Genomic DNA, 19,729 nt, shown 5'->3' with positions numbered 1-19,729 from the left:
TTAAATGAGGATCGCTTGCTTCTACTTCCGGTTTGGGCGGGAAAGTCAGAACGGCTTTGAAAAAGAGAGCGGGAAACGGGCAGCCGAGATGGAGGCGCTGCCGCCGGCCGCGGCCGAGGCCGCGGCTGCGGCGGCTTGTCCTCCCCAGCCGCGTCAGGAGCCCCGAGTGCAGTGCCTTTCGCGCCGACGGACGTCCGAGTTGCTGGATCACTGCAGACCTTTCGTGCGCAGACTCGGAGCCGGTCAGGCTGTGGAGAGCGAGAACTTGGAACAGGCAATGGGGGAAGCGCTTTGGGTAAGGCTGAAAGGGCTCGACCGGGGTGAGAGTTGGGCTGCTGAGGAGGGATGGCGGCAGGTTTATCTGAATTGCTTTTCATGAAGGTCATTTCTAGCAGATGGAGATTTTAAATAAATATTGAATTGATTGCGGGGCGTTGTTTGGTTGAATAGGGATTAATTCTTTGCCCTAAATCAGGGGTCTCGAAACTTGGCAACTTTAAGACTTGTGGACTTCAATTCCCAGAGTTCCTCAGCCAGCAAAGCTGGCTGAGGAACTCTGGGAGTTGAAGTCCACAAGTCTTAAAGTTGCCAAGTTTGGAGAGCCCTGCCCTAAATCATGAGGCAACTGGACTTCTATAATCCAGCGTTCTATATTCTCATCGGATTTGAAATGGACACCTAATATTAGAACCATCATTAAAAAGGCACAACAAAAGAACGTTCTTGCTGTGTCAACACAGAAACTTCAGACCTGCCCAAGAAGCTGCTGATACAAATTCTACAGAGGAGTGATTAAATCTGTCATTTGTACTTTTATAACTCTCTGATTTTGGTACAGCCAGCCAAACAAGACTGCATAGTTAGGACTGTGCACCCAAAGGTGCTTTTTTTCAAGAGGCAACTGGATTTCTGGTTTTTCTTTGAAGGTTTTCTTTTGCTTCTCATCCAAGAAGCTTCTTTTTCTGAAGAAGGAGAGCTGAAGAAGCTTCTTGGATGAGAAGGGAAAAGAGGACATTTCCGATTCATGTATTTTTTAAGTCAGAAGCACAGACAAGCTGTCATATAAATTCTAAAATTAGCATAACTATCAGAAACCATCTAGAACCTTATATTTTCTCTCCCACCTATATGTGCTGTATGATACAGTCCTAACCACTTTTCATCCTTAAACCCCAGAAATTATAAATGTAACATAAATGTTGCTGATTTTTAAATACAGTATGATAGCAAACCATTTTATTTATTTGTGATATTTTTTCTGTGAAGGTAGGAAAAGCAAATAACTATTAGTTGTAAAAACATTGAAAAGCAATATGGAAGCAATAGAAACAAGTATTTTCATAAGAAGAAACGCATTGTTTACATACATAACAAAGATTCAAGAGGAAGGTTGCTAAGCATCCCTGAAGAGATTTCACAATTAGTGCAGAAATTGTTGTAGAAGTTGACATTTCTGACGCTGATCTTAATTTTTTAAAAAAACTGTATCAGAAATAGCCAATAGAAACTAAGCTAGACTGGTAACTATGTGCTAATATCTTTAAAAGTTATTAATAGTATTTAAAATGAAGCTTTGGCACTAAAACAGCCAATAATTGAATAAATAAAACTCTGCAGATCATTCTGTTAGGGAAAGTTGCTCTTGTGTAATGTATTTACATGTATTTGCCATGCAAAGTTTTTTTCCTAAAATTTTGAAATGTGTTTGTTATGTTATGCTTGGAAACCCTGAGATCTTCCCTTAGTAAGTTTATTTAGATTTTGTAATTATGATAGTAAATAAAGTAAACTAGTACGCTCTGCATAGTATACGTCAAGACTGGCTTGATTGTGGTCATCTAATGAGTTCAAAAAGATCTGAAAAGGACTGATTTTCAGATTGATAATGACTCTGTCTCTAGCTTTGCATGCAAAAAACCCCAAAAATTTCTGACAATTGAGTGCTAGGGACTGTCTACCAGTTAGGATGTACTTTCTCTAGAGCACATGTCAGAGTTTCCCTTCTCTTATTTTTTGTGAAAAAACTTTTCTTTTAGCTGGTAAAATTAATTGTGAAAACAGACAAGAGAAGTCAAAGGTTCTTTGCAATTATTCCCTTGATAGAAATTAATAGTATCTTTCTGTAGATAAAGAACAATTCTGAACTAGCCAATTTGTTTCAGAAAGGGGGAGTGGATTTATTACATCCATTAATTTGCCTTGAGTGTTCTGTTTAGCAACATAGAGGGGTTTTTTTTCCAGGTATTTGTGACTATATATTAATAGAGTTGAATTTTGCATTCATTTCTTCTTATGAAAGTACTAGTATCTGTAATGAGCATTTATTCCCCATAATTCTGTACATTGTCATGCAAAATGTTTGAAGCCTTGTTGCCGAATGTTGGAATGTGCTGAAGGTTGGAAACTATCTTGCAATATATCTATCAACATGAGAACATCATTGTGCTTGTAAATATTGTGGACATGTTTTGTTGAATGGATATGCTTTGTCAGAATGCTGTTTATCAATGTCATTCCTTGCTTTTCCATTTTGTGATCCAGTATTGGCATTTAAAGGTATCTTTTTAAGAATGCTTACATTATATATTCTTATCTGTATATATATTTGTTCATTTTGTATAGAACTTTGAAACAGCTGTACAAGAGAATATCACTGTTAATGGGCAGCTGTGGCAGGAATCATCAGATCTTCAAAATGGTATATTAATTTAAAAGCATCTTTAGAGTTAATATGCAAGGTCTTGACAAATACTGTTGGAAAATCTTATGCATAAGAAATTACAGGTGGTCCTCGACTTACAATGGTACACTTAGTGACCGTTTAAAGTTACAACAGCACTGAAAAATGTGACTTATTGACCAGCAAAGTCAATGGGGAATCCAGATTCAATTAACAACCATATTACTAATTTATCAACTGCAATGATTCACTTAACAATTATGCAAGAAAGGTCGTAAAATGCAAAACTCACTTAACAAATATTTCACTTAACAACAGAAATTTTGGGCTCAGTTGTAGTCGTAAATCGAGGGCTACCTATATTTTATTGTGAACAGAATTACTCAGTCCCTTTTGTAGTACAATTCCTTGCAATATTAGTCTGGTTTAAAAATATTAGTTAAAGATACAGTATAGGAGAAACCTCCATTTATAGTGAGGAGATTGTAACATAATAGATCATATACTTTATATGCAAAAATATTTTCTGTTATTTTCCTGTCATCTCAGATTAAAGGGTCTGCTACTGCCATCTGTTGGCTTGTTATAATTTGTAGATGACAGTTTATAATTATATAACACTCTCTAGTAGTCTAGAATGATGTGAATTAATAACAGAGCATTTGTAGAAAAGTTGTACTATATTTCATTTCAGTTGAATTATTGATTCTTTTTTTTTTAATTTGCTATTTTATTTTAAGTAGCAGTTATGAATTATACAGTGCCAGTTTGGTATCATGGTTAAAATACAAGGCTAAAAACTAAGAGATAATGAGTTCTAATCCTGCCTTAGACCAAGGACAGCTGGGTGACCTTGGGCCAGTCATTCTCTCTCCAGCCCTAGGAAAGAAGTAAACCACTTTGAAATCTTGCCAAGAAAATTGTAAGGGCTTGTCCAGGCAGTTGCCAGGAGTAAACACTGGCTCAAAGGCACTAAAAAAAAAATTCTTACCAGATTATTAGATGGTGGCAAACCAGTACACCATTCTATATTTCTTAACACCTGGTTAGATTTTTGCAGCCCATATCTGTTATCCATACTCAATAACAATTATGCTTATAATTTAAAACAATTTTGAGGAACTGAGGAATGTTTGGAATTCCCGATGTGAACATATATTTTTATGAAACTGAATACTTAGATATATGCACTTTTGGAGAGGGGTGTCCTTATTTCAAGGTACCAAGCAAACTTAAATAATGAGTGTGTATATGTTTTTAAATTTTAAATGTCTCATATAGAAAGATGAATGAATGGTGTGGTATAGTGGTTATTTTGTGAGTTTTGGACAAACTTCTTTCTCCAGAATTTTTTTAAAGTAACTCATATTTAACCATTGAGGCTTTTCAAAATACTTAGTAACATAGTACCAATATAGGTAATCCCTGATTTATGCCAGGTCGTTTAATTACTGTTTAAAGTTACAACAAGCTTGGAAAGAGTGCTTTATTACCCATAAGACGCTTTCACCTGTCATAAAATGTCTCACCACCCCAGTGGTGAAATCCCTACACCACCCCCTCCTTTGGTCGAGTGATCCCATTTTGGACACTTTGTAACTGGTTCACATTTATGACCACTTGCCAAGCACCCCAAAATGTGAACACCATTTGCAATCTTCTCTGCTGACTTCCCCAGAAAGTCAATGCTGATACCGGCAGAGATGGTTGCAAGCAGAAGGAACAGAATGGAGTTTAAGTCTTCCATGGCCAGCAGGAACAGAGCGAGATACTGAAGATTTCAGCACCATAGCCTACCAAAGCATTTCCCCCTCCCCCCGCAGTGAGGGGAGCTGAAATCCTTCAGCTGGCTGCAGGAACATTTGAGAGCCAAAGAGTTGCCTTCTGATGGATTTCATCTGCCAGAAAGCAGACCTTTCACTCGCTCTTCTTAACGACCTAGGAGATGGGTTAATAACTGCAAGTGGAAGTGCAGGAATTGCAGTCATTGAATGAAGCAGTCACATAGGCATTTCACTTAATGACCACTTTGCTCAATGACTGAGATTCCATTACCAATTGTGGTCATTAAGGTACAGGACTACCTATATCTGTATTTTTATTTTTACTTGGATAAGAATTCCAGTCAGTTTGTTGCACATGATTCTTTGTTTCTTTTTCAGTTAAAATGATTTATGTCAAGAAATTAGTCTGTTTCCAAGCAATAATTTCTTAACAAAATTTTATTAAACAGTTAATTCTTACGGTTTCAATGCAGTAAATCATTAGTTGGTTTGCTTTTGTGTTAGTTGGCTTTTTATGGGTTTATCATACAGTTTGTCATTTAACAAATAAATTCAAATTTGTTTCACAATTTTAATTTTAATAATGAATAAAAATTTTACTGTAATAAATCTTTTCCCTTTATACTTTCATATATACCTGGTCAAGATAATGATATATATGTATCTTTTTCTATGCCAACTGAAGTTAAAAATAAATCCACATACTATACTTTTCAAATATTAAACATTTCTATTTTTGTTGTAAAATAGACACAGATATTAAACTCCTTGAAGACCAGCTTGATGAATTAATTGTGGAAGTGGCTTCCAAGCGTAATCAATATCCTAGAAAAATGCAAATAAATGTTGTTAAAGGCATTAAAATGCAACAAAAATTGTTGGTGAGTAATTTGAATTCTTAAGTCATTGGGTGAAAATATTTACTTTGAGCGAATCAGATAATGATTTGCTTACTGCAGTAACAGATGTCTATGAATACCAGATTATAGTGTAGGAGTCTAGTTTAATATGTTACTAAGGTGAGGTAATGTTGTGATCACTAAAATCTATTATAAATTATTGTGATGCAGGGAAATATATATGCCTACTTACTTAAAGCTTTAAAAAAGATGCTTATTGGAGAGAGGTTCAGGATAGGAGCTGATATAGACACATATACAGCCAATACTTAAATAATTTTATTGTGGACACTGTTAGTTTTATATAGCCACTCCTTTTAATACATGATTCTGGGTTTACAAACATGTATGTATGCATGTGTGTGTGTGTGTACCCTGTTTTCCCCAAAATAAGACATCCCCTGATAATAAACTGAATTGGGTTTTTGAGCGCATGGCAATAAGGCCAAGCGCTTATTTCAGGGTTCAAAAAAAAATAAGACAGGGTCTTATTTTCGGGAAAACATGGGTACACACACACACACACACACACACACACACGTTTATGTTGACCACAACCATCCATAGCATTAAATGCAGCCACTGCACAGGCTCTAGCTCACTCTCCATGTCTTTTGGCAAAACCATGTTTTCAGGACCTTGCAAAAATTCTTAGCTCTTCCAGACAATACTCATTGGCTGACAGGACCAAAGCGTTTCCCTCCTGCCAGACCTGATGGAATAAGTCATAATTGGAGAGAGAAGCAGTCCAAGATAACCCTTGAATTATACCCAGAAGCAAACTGGCAACTAATATAACCCACAGGGAGAAGTATAATATAGCCCGATCAAGGGGTGCACATAAGTGCTTACAAAGACACATGTTGCATCCCCATGTAGAAAGTATTACAGTTATCCATATGAAAGATAACCAAGGCGTGAGTGATTTTAAGCAGGACATGATTTCTATGCTAATAAAGTAGTGGGATCTAGTGTTATACAAGTGAAAATGTTTACAAAATCAGTATGTACATAAGATGATACAATAATAAATCTTAACCAGTTAGCTTTCCTCCCTTTTTCTTTCACTGTTCATTTGTACTCTATTATGTTTTTTTCCTCCCCTCCTTACCTCAATTATTGAGACTATAATGCCCATAAGTTCTCCCAGCAGTTTGCTAACAAACAAAGGCATTAATTCACATAGTCCCACTGTTTCACTTCTGAATCTTCAAACACACATCACAATCTCTCCTCCTGGTCTTTCCACACTCTTTCAAGTCAGTCCAACATTTTCTTCCGGATCTTACTTCTTGTCCCAGGACCAGAATCTCTGTACTTGGCAGGCTGTACTCCATTGAACATTTACCAAGTGACATCCTCTATAGCAGCATGTCCTCCACTATCTGAATTGTTATTTTTTAAAAAATAAAACCTTTCTTCTGCTTTTTATTGCTCTTTTTATAATCTGTAGCTAAGACATATATGTGTATATGTGTATAGGTGCCTTCTAGCATTTTCTCCCTATGTGCTGTTTGTTTTGGGGCAGATACTCATTCTAGTTTTGTTTTACTGGCTTTCTGAGGGCACAAAGTTGCATATTTGAGAACACTTGCTTTGCAGGTTTTTCTTAAATATATATTTATTTTGCTTCAAACAAGATTAAAATACAAAATACAGAACTCCAAAAAAAAGGTTTTGAGTAAAAGAAAAATATCTGTAAAACATTTTCAGGAAACCAGTAAGACGGGAGAAGTGACTGTTCGGTTACAGTCACTGATAAATTTTTTTAATAAAAGTCTGAACGTTTAAAATAAGAAATCTACCTTATCCTACATCTTGCAGCAGGGGGCACTGTTTTATTAGTCATCCAAATTGCTGTAAAGTTAGATAATACAGAAAATTGATTATTCAGATTAGAATATAAAATATATTGTAATAACAGCATTTAACTCATCTAGTTACTACAGGTATTCCTCCCTTACTAGCACTAATTGGGACTGGGAACTTTGTCACTAAACAGTGCGATTGTAACTTATGACAGCAGTCCCAGTTGCCACTGTTAGGAGAATCCTAAGTGGTCACACAGCATCCTGTAGTCATATGATTGCCTTTTACAACCTCCTGTCAGCTTCCCTGTTGATTCCATTTGCCAAAAGCCAGCAGTGAAAGTCATGGATGACTGTGGGCTGCTGCAACATCATAATTGTGAGCCAGTTGCCAAGCACTCAAATTGCTATCCCATTATCGTAGGGACACTGCAGTGGTCACAACTACAAAGACCTGCTATAAGTGCCCCTTGTTTAGCACCGTAACTTCAGAAGGTCACTGTAAGATCAGTGAGGACTTAACAGAATAACAGGGTTGGAAGGGATTTGGAGGTCTTCTAATCCAACCCCCTGTTTAAGCAGGAAACCCTATACAGGACTGTATGGGATGAGACAGCAAAACCTGCTTATGCTAAATTTACAAATCAAATAATGACTGCTTTTACTGAGATGTATTACATATATATGGATAACAATTTTTATTTGCTTAAGATTCAAACGTTTTAACCACAAATTAAGTCACATTTTAGAAGTTATCATGCGAACAAAAGAAAGAGATTTTAAATGCATTTGTCTGTCTGTTTAGGGCTATCAACCTTTTGTGAATTGTCAAGACATAAAAGTGGAACCTTCTCAAGGTAATTTTCTGAAATGATATGCTTCATTTCTTTTCATAGAATTTGGCAATTGTATCTTCTAAACACTCCATAACTCCTTGTTCTTTTCCAGAGTGGACCTCTCTTGATTCATCACCAAGACCAAAACCAAATACCTTATAACTTAGCTTATTCATATGACATACGTTTTTGTGGACTAGACAGCATGCCAGTCATGCTTTCACACAACCCTGAGTCTAAAAAAAAAAAAAAACTACTTAAGATTTTTTAAAAAACCTATGGTTTTGGATCCATTGCTTTGCAGGAAAAAAACAGAATGCCATATAATGTTTATGGTTTAAATTCTACCACCTTCCATGCCATAGTGTTTAGACTAGAAGTGGCAATTAATTTTCCCAAAGGACCACATAAGAAACTGGGACAATAGGCTGAACTTAATTCTGCTCAATATTAATTTTATTGCTTTATAACACGCAGTAAACGATATCATTTTATTAGATGCTACTAGTAAGAATGCATGTTATGATAAGGCTATGAAAATGTGGAGTAGGTCAAATATAGCAGTAAAAAATAGTAAAAACACCAACCATATCTCTAATTTTATTTTTAGCATAACATATGAATCACTAATCGCACACTTATTAAGGCAAATAAGGCATTTTACTATCAAGTTTAACTTGTCTTCAGGCAGCATTTCTTCTAACTTGAAAACATTGCTTATGGTAATTTATTTGCAATGAAGAATTATTGCATACAAATTTGTACCACAAGTTCCACACATTGGTTGGACTATAAAGTAAAACTATCTGATCAATCACAATTTTAAAAAAAATCTAAAGTGGAAATAATGTTTAGGAAAACATTGTGCAAATACATGGTGAATTAATTTATTTGCACAATCTGTGCAATAACTACAGTCACCAGAAACGAAAGATAGAATTAATATGCTTTCATTTCCTTATTTCATTTCCCATGTTTTTGAAGCATTGTAAACATCTAGTTTTTTAAATACTTCTCTGATGTACAATAATGTAAGAGTCTATCAGGGCAAACATATTTATAAGGATTGCTGGGGGAGATTGATTGGAATAATCTAGTTTCTTTTCAAATGAAGTTAATTGACCTTGGAAAAACCTGCAAGCAGTTGTTTTGTACTGATTTTACAATACATAGTATGCTGTAACTCTTCCCATTATTCCTATTTTACAGATGGAATGCAGAAGTAAAGGGCAATAACTTGTCCAAGTTCAGTCAAGTTGACCATAAGTCATCCAGAAAGAATTTATTACTGTTATAATACTTTCAGTTTTCATTAAGTTTTAGAAAGTTCAAGAGGACAGTTCTCAGCTCGATGAGTTTTTAATATAAAAGGTAGCAAATGTAAAGAGAGTCAAGATTTTTATTTTTATATTTGGACTCGTTTTTTAATGTACCTCTGAGTCAGTGTTGACTCCTGGCAAATACCTGGACAAGTCTCTGAAGTTTTCTATGCAATGTTTTGGATAGGGCTGAGCCCTTTCTCCTAGGGCTGAGAAAGAGTGACTGGCCCATGGTCACCCAATTGCTGGATTGCAATTACTTAAGGTTGGTTACAGTAGGAAAATAGAAATTAGATTTAGGAAAGAGATTGAAAGAGCAAAAGCTGGAGCATTACACAGATGCTCGGGAAAGCAAATCAGGAAACAAGAACAGTGAAGATATATGGGAAAACACCACCCTAGGATCAGTAAAACTAGCAGGCGAAGAACTGCATGGTCCTAGAGGCTTTCCATTATATTTGTTTCTAGCTTTAACTTTTTTTTTATTAGGTACATTTTAATTGTACCTGCAAAAAGCAGTACTAAATGCCACTATTTGCAAATTTTTGCTTTTACTGATATTGGCTGAAGGGGGGACTGTATAGTCACCAACAAAGTTTAAAGGGCTCAAAGTAAATATTTGGTGTGGCCCTAGGGTTATTTGTCTGCATATTTATTTGGAATAATTGATATGGCTACATCTCACAGCAGTGAATTTTTTCAGCTTATAAAAATTTTGAATTCAAAATTTGGGAGGAAAAATCCTGTTCAGCCAAGTTGCAATTCTACTGTGAGGGTCTTCCTGCAAAATAAACAAGATACTTATAGAAGGAAGAAACAACTATAGCCGGCGAAGAAACTTGCAGGGGTTTTTTGGAGAGACTGGATTGTGCCTTTGACTCCTGGTGGCTGTCTGAACTAGTCCTTACAGTTTTCTTGGCAAGATTTCAGAAGTGATTTGCCATTGCCTTCCTAGGACCTAACATTGCTCAAGATACACTGCTTGAATGTGTACTCATTTGTCTTTATCTGAAAAGTGATTTCCCAAATTTTTTGAGTTGAGAAAGGTTACTTTTGAGTCAAAGCAGATTTTGTGAATTTGTATTTCGCTTAACATGTAGATTGGTCCTAGGATACAAATACTTGGAAAGACTTAGATACCGGTAACTTAGAAATTTACTTACTTGATTATTCCTCCCTCTTCCTGGAAAATATTGTATTGTGAAGTTTTTAGAAGACATGTGTTGACCTATACACTCCTCTAGCTCATATATTTACTGCATATTGTAGTAGTATAGAAGCAGACAATTTCGTACGGGTGATTTTTAAGAAATATAAAGAGAAAGCTTGAAAGTTCACTGTGGCCTCACATGATTTACATTTGGAAGCTTGACAATTGGTTCATATTTATGATGGTTGCAGTGTCCCAGGGTCATGTGACCAACTTTTGCGACCTTCTGACAAGCAAAGTCAATGGGGAAGCCAGATTCACTTAATAACCATGTTACTAATTTAACAACTGCAGTGATTCACTTAACAAATGTGGCAAGTAAAGTTGTAAAATGGGACAAAACTCACTTAACAAATTTCTCATTTAGCAACATAAATTCTGGGTTCAATTGTCGTAAATCGAGGACTACCTGCACTTTATATCATCTCTTCTAATAGAGATTATAATTACAACTACTATTTACTGTTCTTCATTACTGAAGTGGATTTGATAGACTGTATAGTTCTGAATGCAACACAGTATTTTCCAGATAGATTAATCTAAGGTTTATGCAGTTTTGTATTAAATAATTCTAGGAATTTCCCTCTCAGAATTCTGATTATTAGGGTTTAGGAGCTGCAAAAAGAAAAGACATGTCTGTTGAATTACTGGAAATCAGCATTTATGACATTAGATACAATAGTGATGAAAAATTTGTCCATGGAAGAATAGGAGATAAATAGCTTACGACAGTATAAATATATATGTGAAAGAGTTTAATTTCAGAGGTTTCTGTCAGAAAGTCTGTTTTAAAATATAGTTTTAAAATAAATATTAAGCTAAAATGGGATAATTAATAACAACTTGAAGATTTTTGCTCCTTTGTATAGCTTTGTTTAAAAATACTATGAAATTGCAATACACAAGAGCTTTTATTTATCCAGCCATACATATTAGAAGTTTTAGTAATTTGTGGGGGAAGCTGGCGGGTTAGAGACTGTGAAATCCTAGAAAGCAATGTTAATTTACAAGTCTGCTATTGTTTTTCTGTTTGTTTTATAGTGTAATTATTCATTTCTTCAAAGAAGTTCTGATTGGTTTATTCAGCTATTTTTCTGTCACCCTTTGCAACACTGTATGGTTTAGGTTAGGAGGAGATATGACCAATCTAAAGCAATGGTAAATTGAGTTGCATGCTGAATATGGATTTTGAATGAAGTATCTCGTGAGTTTCCTTAGAATCTCACTATATCATCTGAGTAGTTATAGATGTGATAGGAAAAGGGTTTATTTTTAGTTTTGTGTATTTCAGAAGTGATTGTATATTTAACGCATTGAATGTCGTAGTATATAGTTCCTTATCAAATATAAATTTGTAGTAAATTGCAGAATGAAGTAACATTGTCCACAAAACATTTGTACTTTTTTACATTTTGAAACCTTTCTTTTTAAATGTTGAATAAAATAGCCTCTTTGGAATAGTAGATTGCCCATGATACTATATCATTCCTCCTTTTCTCTCTCTTTTACATTACAATGCAGCAGATTGATATTTTTCTTGGTTTATGTTCTAAGAGAATACATGAATCTTTTTTTCCCCAGATCAGTCTATGGTAGAACTGAGACTTTCAACAAAAACTATGTCTAGACATACTGGAGAATCATTTAAGGTGAGATTTCTAAAGATATAATGGGTTGTATCTAGATTTAGTTGATTAATTTACATAATGGGTCAGTTGCAAATGCATTAATAACTGACATAAGATAGTTGTAAGTACAACAAAGTCTGGTCCAATTAGTAGCATTCATAAGCTGGAAATATAACTGTGAAAAATTACACATTCCAAAATGTTTTACTATTCTCTGGAATGCAATGATATGCTAGTTCTAGAAAGGTTTGTGTCTTTCCAGAAGTTTATTTTCCAAGATAGGAAATGGTTGATGATGTCCTATATAGAGTCCAATCTCCAAATATCAATTTTCAGGTTTTCAGGGAATGCATAGTTTTACAAATTCCTAACATTAACTTACTGTTAAGCAATGGTATAGGACACTTGTGAAAACCTGATTCATTAACTATTTTAAGAAAAAGACTATAGGAGTCTCATATTTTTCAACTGAATAGATCTATTCAGAATTTGTCTGCTGTACTTACCAATAGAATCATCTACAGTAGGTATGTTTTGAATCTACAACTCTCAATAGAATCTACAACTTCAGTCCTTTTAAATGTGTATTGAAATTACAAAGTGGTTTTAAGGAATGTTTGCAATACATATCACATCTGAATTGATGTTTAATGTAGTATTGCTAGAATTCATTAAAGCGGCTTAGGAATTCTAGTACTCCCAGGATATATAATAGCTCAATTTGAATAACCTGGAATTGTTTTGTTTTGTTTTGTTTTGTCCTGCCATCTCCAGTCCCTGTCATCCCTTGTGGAAAAAGCAGAAGGCTTCTCAAAAGCGTTGTCTTTACAACAAACTTTGGAACAGTGCAGACTCCATCAAGAAATCATGTTTGTCTCTGAAGTTAAAAAAGAGAATAAAAACGATGTCAAAAACCTTACATCACAAGTGGAAGTTATACCTTCACAAACTGCTATCAGTAATTCTGTTCTACTCAAAATAAAGAGATCATCATGTTCTCCACAGAGACGCTACCCACTCCGACAAAGAAAACTTAGTCATGATACATGAACATTTTTTGAAGAGATCATTGCATTCAGTTTTCTAATATTTTTTGTTGTTGTTTATATAGCATCCTTAGTGATCCCCTGGAATCCATATAACCAAACAAATTTTGTTTGATAGTGATAAAGTTGGATACTGGATCTCTTTATATGGCTACTCTGTAAAATACTTAAGCGTATTATTAAATCTGAACATTTTTCTTTGAAACTAAATTTGCTTACAATATATTACAGCAGAATGATCTTCTACAAGGACTGACTTGTTTATGATTGCTTTAATGCTTAATTGCTTTAATGGTAATTTCTCCAAACATTAGGTAAGAGCATTATCTACTGTATGCTCTTGATCCATGAAGTTGTACATTTCATTAGCAAAGATTCTTGCTGAGTGGAACTTTAAAAGAACTATGAGCAGAGCATCTGCAACTGGAGTTTCAGAGAAGAACTGAAATCCTTTAGATGCATATAGAGGGGTATCTAGTTCCCTATAACTGTTTGTGGATTTCTAGATCAGTATAATTTTTAAATGAGCTCAACTTCTATATATGTTCATTGTAGCTATAGGCTGGGGTTAAAGATTAAAGTATTTAGCTGCAGGTTGTGTCTTCACTACAGTCTAAAAACTAATGAGAAAAAAGTGTTTGGTGCTAATATACAGGTAGTCAATGACTTACAACAGTTCATTTAGTGACCTTTCAAAGTTACAATGGCACTGACAATGATTTGTGACCATTTTTCACATGACTGTTGCTCCCTGATCAAAATTCGGTTGCTTGGCAACTGGTTTACATTTATGACAGTTGCAGTGTCCCAGGGTCGCCTTTTGGGACCTTCAGACAAGCAAAGTCAACAGGGAAGCCAGATTCATTTAACAGCGTTACTAACTCAGGAGCCTGAGTGGCGTAGGAGGCTAATGCTTCCTAAGGCAGCATTTAACATCCAGCTGCCTGCAATTACTGCGAGTTCAATTCTCACCAGGCTCAAGGTCGACTCAGCCTTCCATCCTCAAATTTAAAAAAAAAACTTAAATCTGCAATGATTCACTTAACAACTGTGGCCAGAAAGGTTGTAATATAGGGCAAAACTCACTTGACAAATGTCTCAGCAACAAATTTTGGTTCAATTGTGGTCGTAAGTCAAGAACTACCTGTACCTGCTCTTTCTCTTTTCCCTGAGCCATGACAAGTCTTCTGATAATTTGATTGGGGGCAGGGGGTACAATGTACTTCCACATCACCATTTAGTAAATATTCAAGTTGCAAAGAAATACCAAGTTTTGTGCTCTCAAGAAACTATCAATAATGGATGTTTTGTTTTATTTTCCTGATTTCCATGGTATGCAAATTAAAAGAGGGCTGATTGAATTGGCCTTCTATCTACACCTCAGGAAGATATAGTAATTGTAAGATTATTAATCTATATATTACTTAAAAACCACTTTGCCCATATTCTTGTGTAAAGTAAAAATATTTTTGTAATAGTAATCTTAGTAAATAATTTTGTAATGTGATCTTTGAATATTTAGATATCCTTTTTCTAATTCAAATGAGACTAATTTGAATTGCATACACTAAGCAAACAATGTGATAGATTCTAATAGGCTTGCTTAAGCAATATATATTCAAGGAAAGCTAGACAGAAGCAATTCTGGACCGGGAATTACTGGAGTTGTGTTGTAAATTACCAGTATTTTCCCTTAATTTTTAAAAAACTCAGTTCCTCCAGGATTTCTGAACTCCAAATGCCTTTTCATTTTATAATTGTGATGTATAAATTTTCAAAATCAACATTATACCATTTTCTTTTTTATTAAATTTACTGCAAACATATTGTTTCTGAAAGATGAGAGCGAGATAGTGTTTAAGATACCGGGCTAGAAACCCAGGAGACTGAATTCTAATCTTACTTTAGCTATTAAAGCTAGCTTGGTAACTTTGGGCCTCTCTCTTAACTTTTGGTGGTTTTTTTGACAGCTCAGGTAAGAAGCCATTCAGTCAAATCCTGTTACAGCCAATGGATCAACACTTAGTTGACATCCTTCCCCCCCAAGACAGTGTTCTGAATCAGCAGGAGTTTTTTCTCCCCTGCTGACAGACAGCTGGTTTCACCACCAAAGCTGGCTCTTTGGCAGCACGCTTCCCAGATTTGAATGGGAACTACTTAGGAATCGCCCAAGATGACCCTCAGATGACTTTGGACCTACCTGAGAAGGGGACCATCCCAGAAGGTTGCAATTTTCAGTGGGAGGAGTTGGAGGGCTAGGCTGCCTTTCCTTCCAGCTGCCTGTTGTCTTAAGAATGCCTGGGTTTTAAAAGCACGTTTTGATATTTTCTTTTGATTTTTACTTTTAAATGTTAATCGACTGCTTGAATGCTGATCTAATTTAATCCCCTGCTGGATTTTAAAGTGTTTTTTTAATGTTCTTTTTATTGTTTTATTAGTTGTTGTAAATCACTTCCGCTTCTTCCAAAACAGATTCTGGATAGTGAAAAAGATCTGATTTGATTTACATTTGTATCAAATTTTCACTATAGGGATTTCCTTCTTTTGTAATTTTTTTTTAAAGGTCTGGTTTTAAAATTTTTTAAAAAAAATTAATGAAAATCTCTTTTTTATGCTGGGGAAGTTCTTTTCTATGTTTTTCAAGGCTAATTTGCTATGGTGCTTTTCCTGTCTTTGAGAAGGGCTTTTTATAATCGGCTGTAAAAGTTCAGCTGTTAAAAGTTTAAGTACTGAAGTATCCTGGACTATATCAAAATATAGTCAAAATGCAAACAATATATCAAGAGAAACTTTAGGGGAAAGTTGGGGAAAAAGAATACTTTTCAACTTACAAGCCCAATTTGAATATTTGGATAAAAAGTTTGATAAAATAACTAATTTTCAACCACCTAGAAGAAGATAACCAAATGCAGGTAATGGCAGTTGCAACCAGATGGATTCAAATGTAATTTGCTGCCAGCAGACCTGATTCGGAAAATGCAAGTTAGTTAGAGGTGTGGATTTGAAAGACAAAGTGGATAGAATTGTCCAGGGATGAACTCAATTTTCTCAAGAAGATTGATGGAGATTGGAGAATGGATTTATTATATTCAATCAGAAAACAAATGTTAAGAGGTACTGAATTATAACTTGCAGACTTTGAACAGGAAATGCTGTGGAGATATACACAACAAAGACATGACTTTGGGGAATAAAATCCAACTGTTAGGAAAGATCCCTACTAATAACTTAAGGAAAAATGTTACTATTAAGAATCAATCAAGAGTATTTGATTCCAGTAGACCAGAAATGATTGTGGTGATTTATGGTAGATCATAAGTCGTTGTGGACTTTCTGCTAGACTTTTAAGTCAGGGTTTTGAAGTTTAGCTGTTCGTTTTACCTGTTAACTATGTTTCCACATAGTGAATAGATGTCAGGCCAAGTGGGGGATAAACTGTTCTAGAAATTTATAAATTGTGTGCCTGCTTCACAAGGGGGAAGGAGGTATAATCTTTGAAATATATCAGTATTCAGGGGGGGACAATTTACATATGTCTGTTTTGGGTTTTTATTCTTTAAATGCACTTTTTTGTGTAGACTTACCTAGTTTTGTTTTGAATTTGTATTAAGTTTTTCCTTTTTTGGAGTTTGTACTTTAATGTTTCGGATAAAATAAAATTAATATAAAAAAGGGTAAAAGGAACACTAAGTTGATAAAAAAAATGAAAAGAAAACCTCAGGAATTCATTATTTCTTGAAGAAAAACATCTTGAAGGAAAGAAAATGGCAGAAATACATGTAAAAAATATATTGCTTTTAGTTTTTTTAAAACGTCTGATGATTTATTCTTTTCAAAACAGCTTAGAGTTCAGAATCAAGTATAACTAAGTTATCATAAGAGTAATCAAGTTTAATTAATATATTTCCCAAAATTATTTAATAAAAATGCAATATAGTAGCTAGGATTCAAACAGTGCCTTAGCTATCCTGGCACTTATGAATATAAGTTTCTCAAAAACGGGGATCTTCCATTAATTTTAAACAGGAAACTTACATTAGTTACGATTAGTTACAATGATCTACTGATCAAAGGATGAAAGAAGGGAAATCTATACCAAACTACAACTGCAATCATAACTGCAAAATGAACTGAAAAATATTTTTTTCATATTTCAACCAAATATTTCAACCATTAAAACATCAATGGAATGGAATGGAATGGAATGGAATGGAATAGAATAGAATAGAATAGAATAGAATAGAATAGAATAGAATAGAATAGAATAGAATAGAATAGAATAGAATAGGCTTTATTGGCTGAGTGTGATAGACACATACAGAATTTGTCTCCAGTGCTTAAGCTCTCAGTGTACGTGCAAAACAACAAAGTAATAATCATAATTATGATACCAATAAGAAGGTAATGGAACAGTTGAAAAGGATAAAAGTAATACAGCCAAATTAAATAGACATAAGGCGGTACTGTGGGGATTAAGTGTTCAGTAGAGTGGTAGCACAAAGAAAAAAAACTCTAGTTGTTTTGGCATTCAGTGCTCTATAGCAGCATCCTAATGGAAGCATGTGAGGGGTCTGTAGATATTTTCTCAGCCCTCTTTCTGGCCTGTGCAGTATACAGATCATAATGGAAGGCAGGCTGGTTGTAATAGTTTTTTCTTGCAATCTTAAATATCTATGGAGATTCTCAGTCATCCAGCTCATGGTTACCCCAAAGGTGCTTTTTTCAAGAAGCAACTGGACTTTCTGGTTTTTCTTCGAAGACGTTTCGCTTCATTGTTTAGAATCATTTCATAAACTCATGGCACAACATAGGAGAACAAACCCATCGGGACTAGATTCAGCAGTCCATCTGCATTTAACAGAAAAAAGCCACTCTTTTGAAGACAGCAAACTCCACATTTTGGACAGAGAAGACAGCTGGTTTGAAAGAGGGGCCAAAGAAGCCATCTATGTCAAAATTGAACAGCCCTCTCTCAACAGAGGGGGAGGGATACGACATCATCTATCCCCAGTCTACAACACAGTCCTTTCAACAGTTCCAGGAAAGCTCCACACTCATTTGCACTACTCAGGTGACCCTGATGACACAGATAAACCTCCAGGTGGCCTTAACGATTTACTAAAACAATGCAAATGACCAGCTGTCTGCAAGGAGTATAAATCCTTCCATTCCCCACCATCCAGTCAGAACTGAAGAGGCTTCTTAGATGAGAAGTGAAACGTCTTCAAAGAAAAAACAGAAAGTCCAGTTGCCTCTTGAAAAAAGCACCTTTGGGTGTGGAGTCCTAACTATGCAGTCCTGCTTGGTTGCTGTACCAAAAGCAGACAGTTATAAAACTTAATAATGACAGACTTAATAATTCCTCTGCAGAACTGTATCAGCAGCTCTTTGGGCAGTCTGAAGTTTCTGTGTTGACACAAGAACATTCTTTGTCGTGTCTTGTTAATGATGGTTCTAATATTAGGTGTCCATTTCAAATCTTATGAGATTATAGAACCCAGAAATTTGAAGGACTCAACTGTTGATACTATGTTGTCTAATATAGTAAGAGGTGGTAGAATAGGAGGGCTCCTGCTAAAATCCACTCTCATCTCTACAGTTTTAAGCATGTTCAGCTCCAGATTGTTCTGGCTGAGACCAATGACTGTTGTATCATCAGCAAACTTCTGTACTTTAACAGAGGGATCCATCTCCATCTCCATTCCTCTGGGCCTCCCATCTCTATTTCTAAATTGGTTTAGTTCTGTTACTACGTGCACAAAAATGAAGATGATTTTAGTATTTTGTAACTGTATCATTCAGAACTTCTTGCTGCTTTAAATTCTGTTCAATTTTGCTAATTTTCCTGAAATTAGGAGACAATAATAAAACTACCATTAACAGAATTAGTTAATTCTCCAAAATATTCAAATTATTTGAAAATGAAACTGACTAATTATTATTTCTTAACTGATGGACTTCCCCACTATTAAATTTAATGTTAAAATCTGAATCTTCTATTAGCTTACAACTGTGAAATGCATTTTTCTATTTGTAAAGCAGTAAACATGCTGTTTCCTTTAAATAAAAAATAAACTTAGCTATCTAAATCTAAACAGCTAAATGATCTTTTATGACTTAAGTGTTACAATAGTTAGCCTACCTTAAAAGTAAAAGTTTTGAGTTCTAAAATCAAGTTCTCTTTGTATCAATCATTCTACTGTCCTAAACATACTTGCAAGTAATTGTCACTGAATTATCTAAGAATGAGGTTACATACTGTATTGTATTTCAGTACAGTCATACATGTTGTTGAATTTTTTTTAATGTAAATCCTTTCAGATGACTGAACTCTGAAGCATTGCAGTTTGACTGTAAAATTCAGAAGAATGTAAAAGAGTAATTGTACCTCGATGGATGACTTTCTGTTTTAGTTTTTGTAACAGCAGGAGTATGGGAGCATATATTAAGTTTTGTAGAGTATAACGAGGAATTTCAAAACTGGGAAAAGAAAGTAAGAGGAAGCAAGGCAGTGCTATT

General features: G+C 34.9%; 1 protein-coding gene across 1 annotated transcript; it reads left to right on the top strand.

The window, feature by feature from the left end:
• Positions 1–4: 4 nt before the first annotated feature.
• On the top strand, positions 5–13,288 carry NSL1 (NSL1 component of MIS12 kinetochore complex). The gene is made up of 6 exons (XM_070948841.1): positions 5–295; positions 2,623–2,698; positions 5,215–5,345; positions 7,977–8,028; positions 12,118–12,185; positions 12,939–13,288. The coding sequence occupies exons 1-6, from the start codon at positions 5–7 to the stop codon at positions 13,212–13,214; spliced, it is 894 nt and encodes a 297-aa protein (XP_070804942.1). The 3' UTR covers positions 13,215–13,288.
• The last annotated feature ends 6,441 nt before the right edge of the window (positions 13,289–19,729 follow it).

The sequence above is a fragment of the Pituophis catenifer genome, unplaced genomic scaffold, assembly GCF_029215685.1.
Source record: "Pituophis catenifer annectens isolate HBS135680 unplaced genomic scaffold, rPitCat1.0.hap2 SCAF_1, whole genome shotgun sequence".
NCBI lineage: Eukaryota > Metazoa > Chordata > Lepidosauria > Squamata > Colubridae > Pituophis > Pituophis catenifer.
This window is presented reverse-complemented; position numbering and strand designations above follow the sequence as displayed.

Excerpts from the sequence above, each read along its gene's own strand:
- NSL1 (XM_070948841.1), top strand. The coding sequence starts at position 5 with ATGAGGATCGCTTGCTTCTACTTCCGGTTTGGGCGGGAAAGTCAGAAC. Across the intron at positions 2,699-5,214 it reads ATCATCAGATCTTCAAAATG|ACACAGATATTAAACTCCTT; the intron begins GTATATTAATTT and ends GTTGTAAAATAG. Across the intron at positions 12,186-12,938 it reads ATACTGGAGAATCATTTAAG|TCCCTGTCATCCCTTGTGGA; the intron begins GTGAGATTTCTA and ends TGCCATCTCCAG.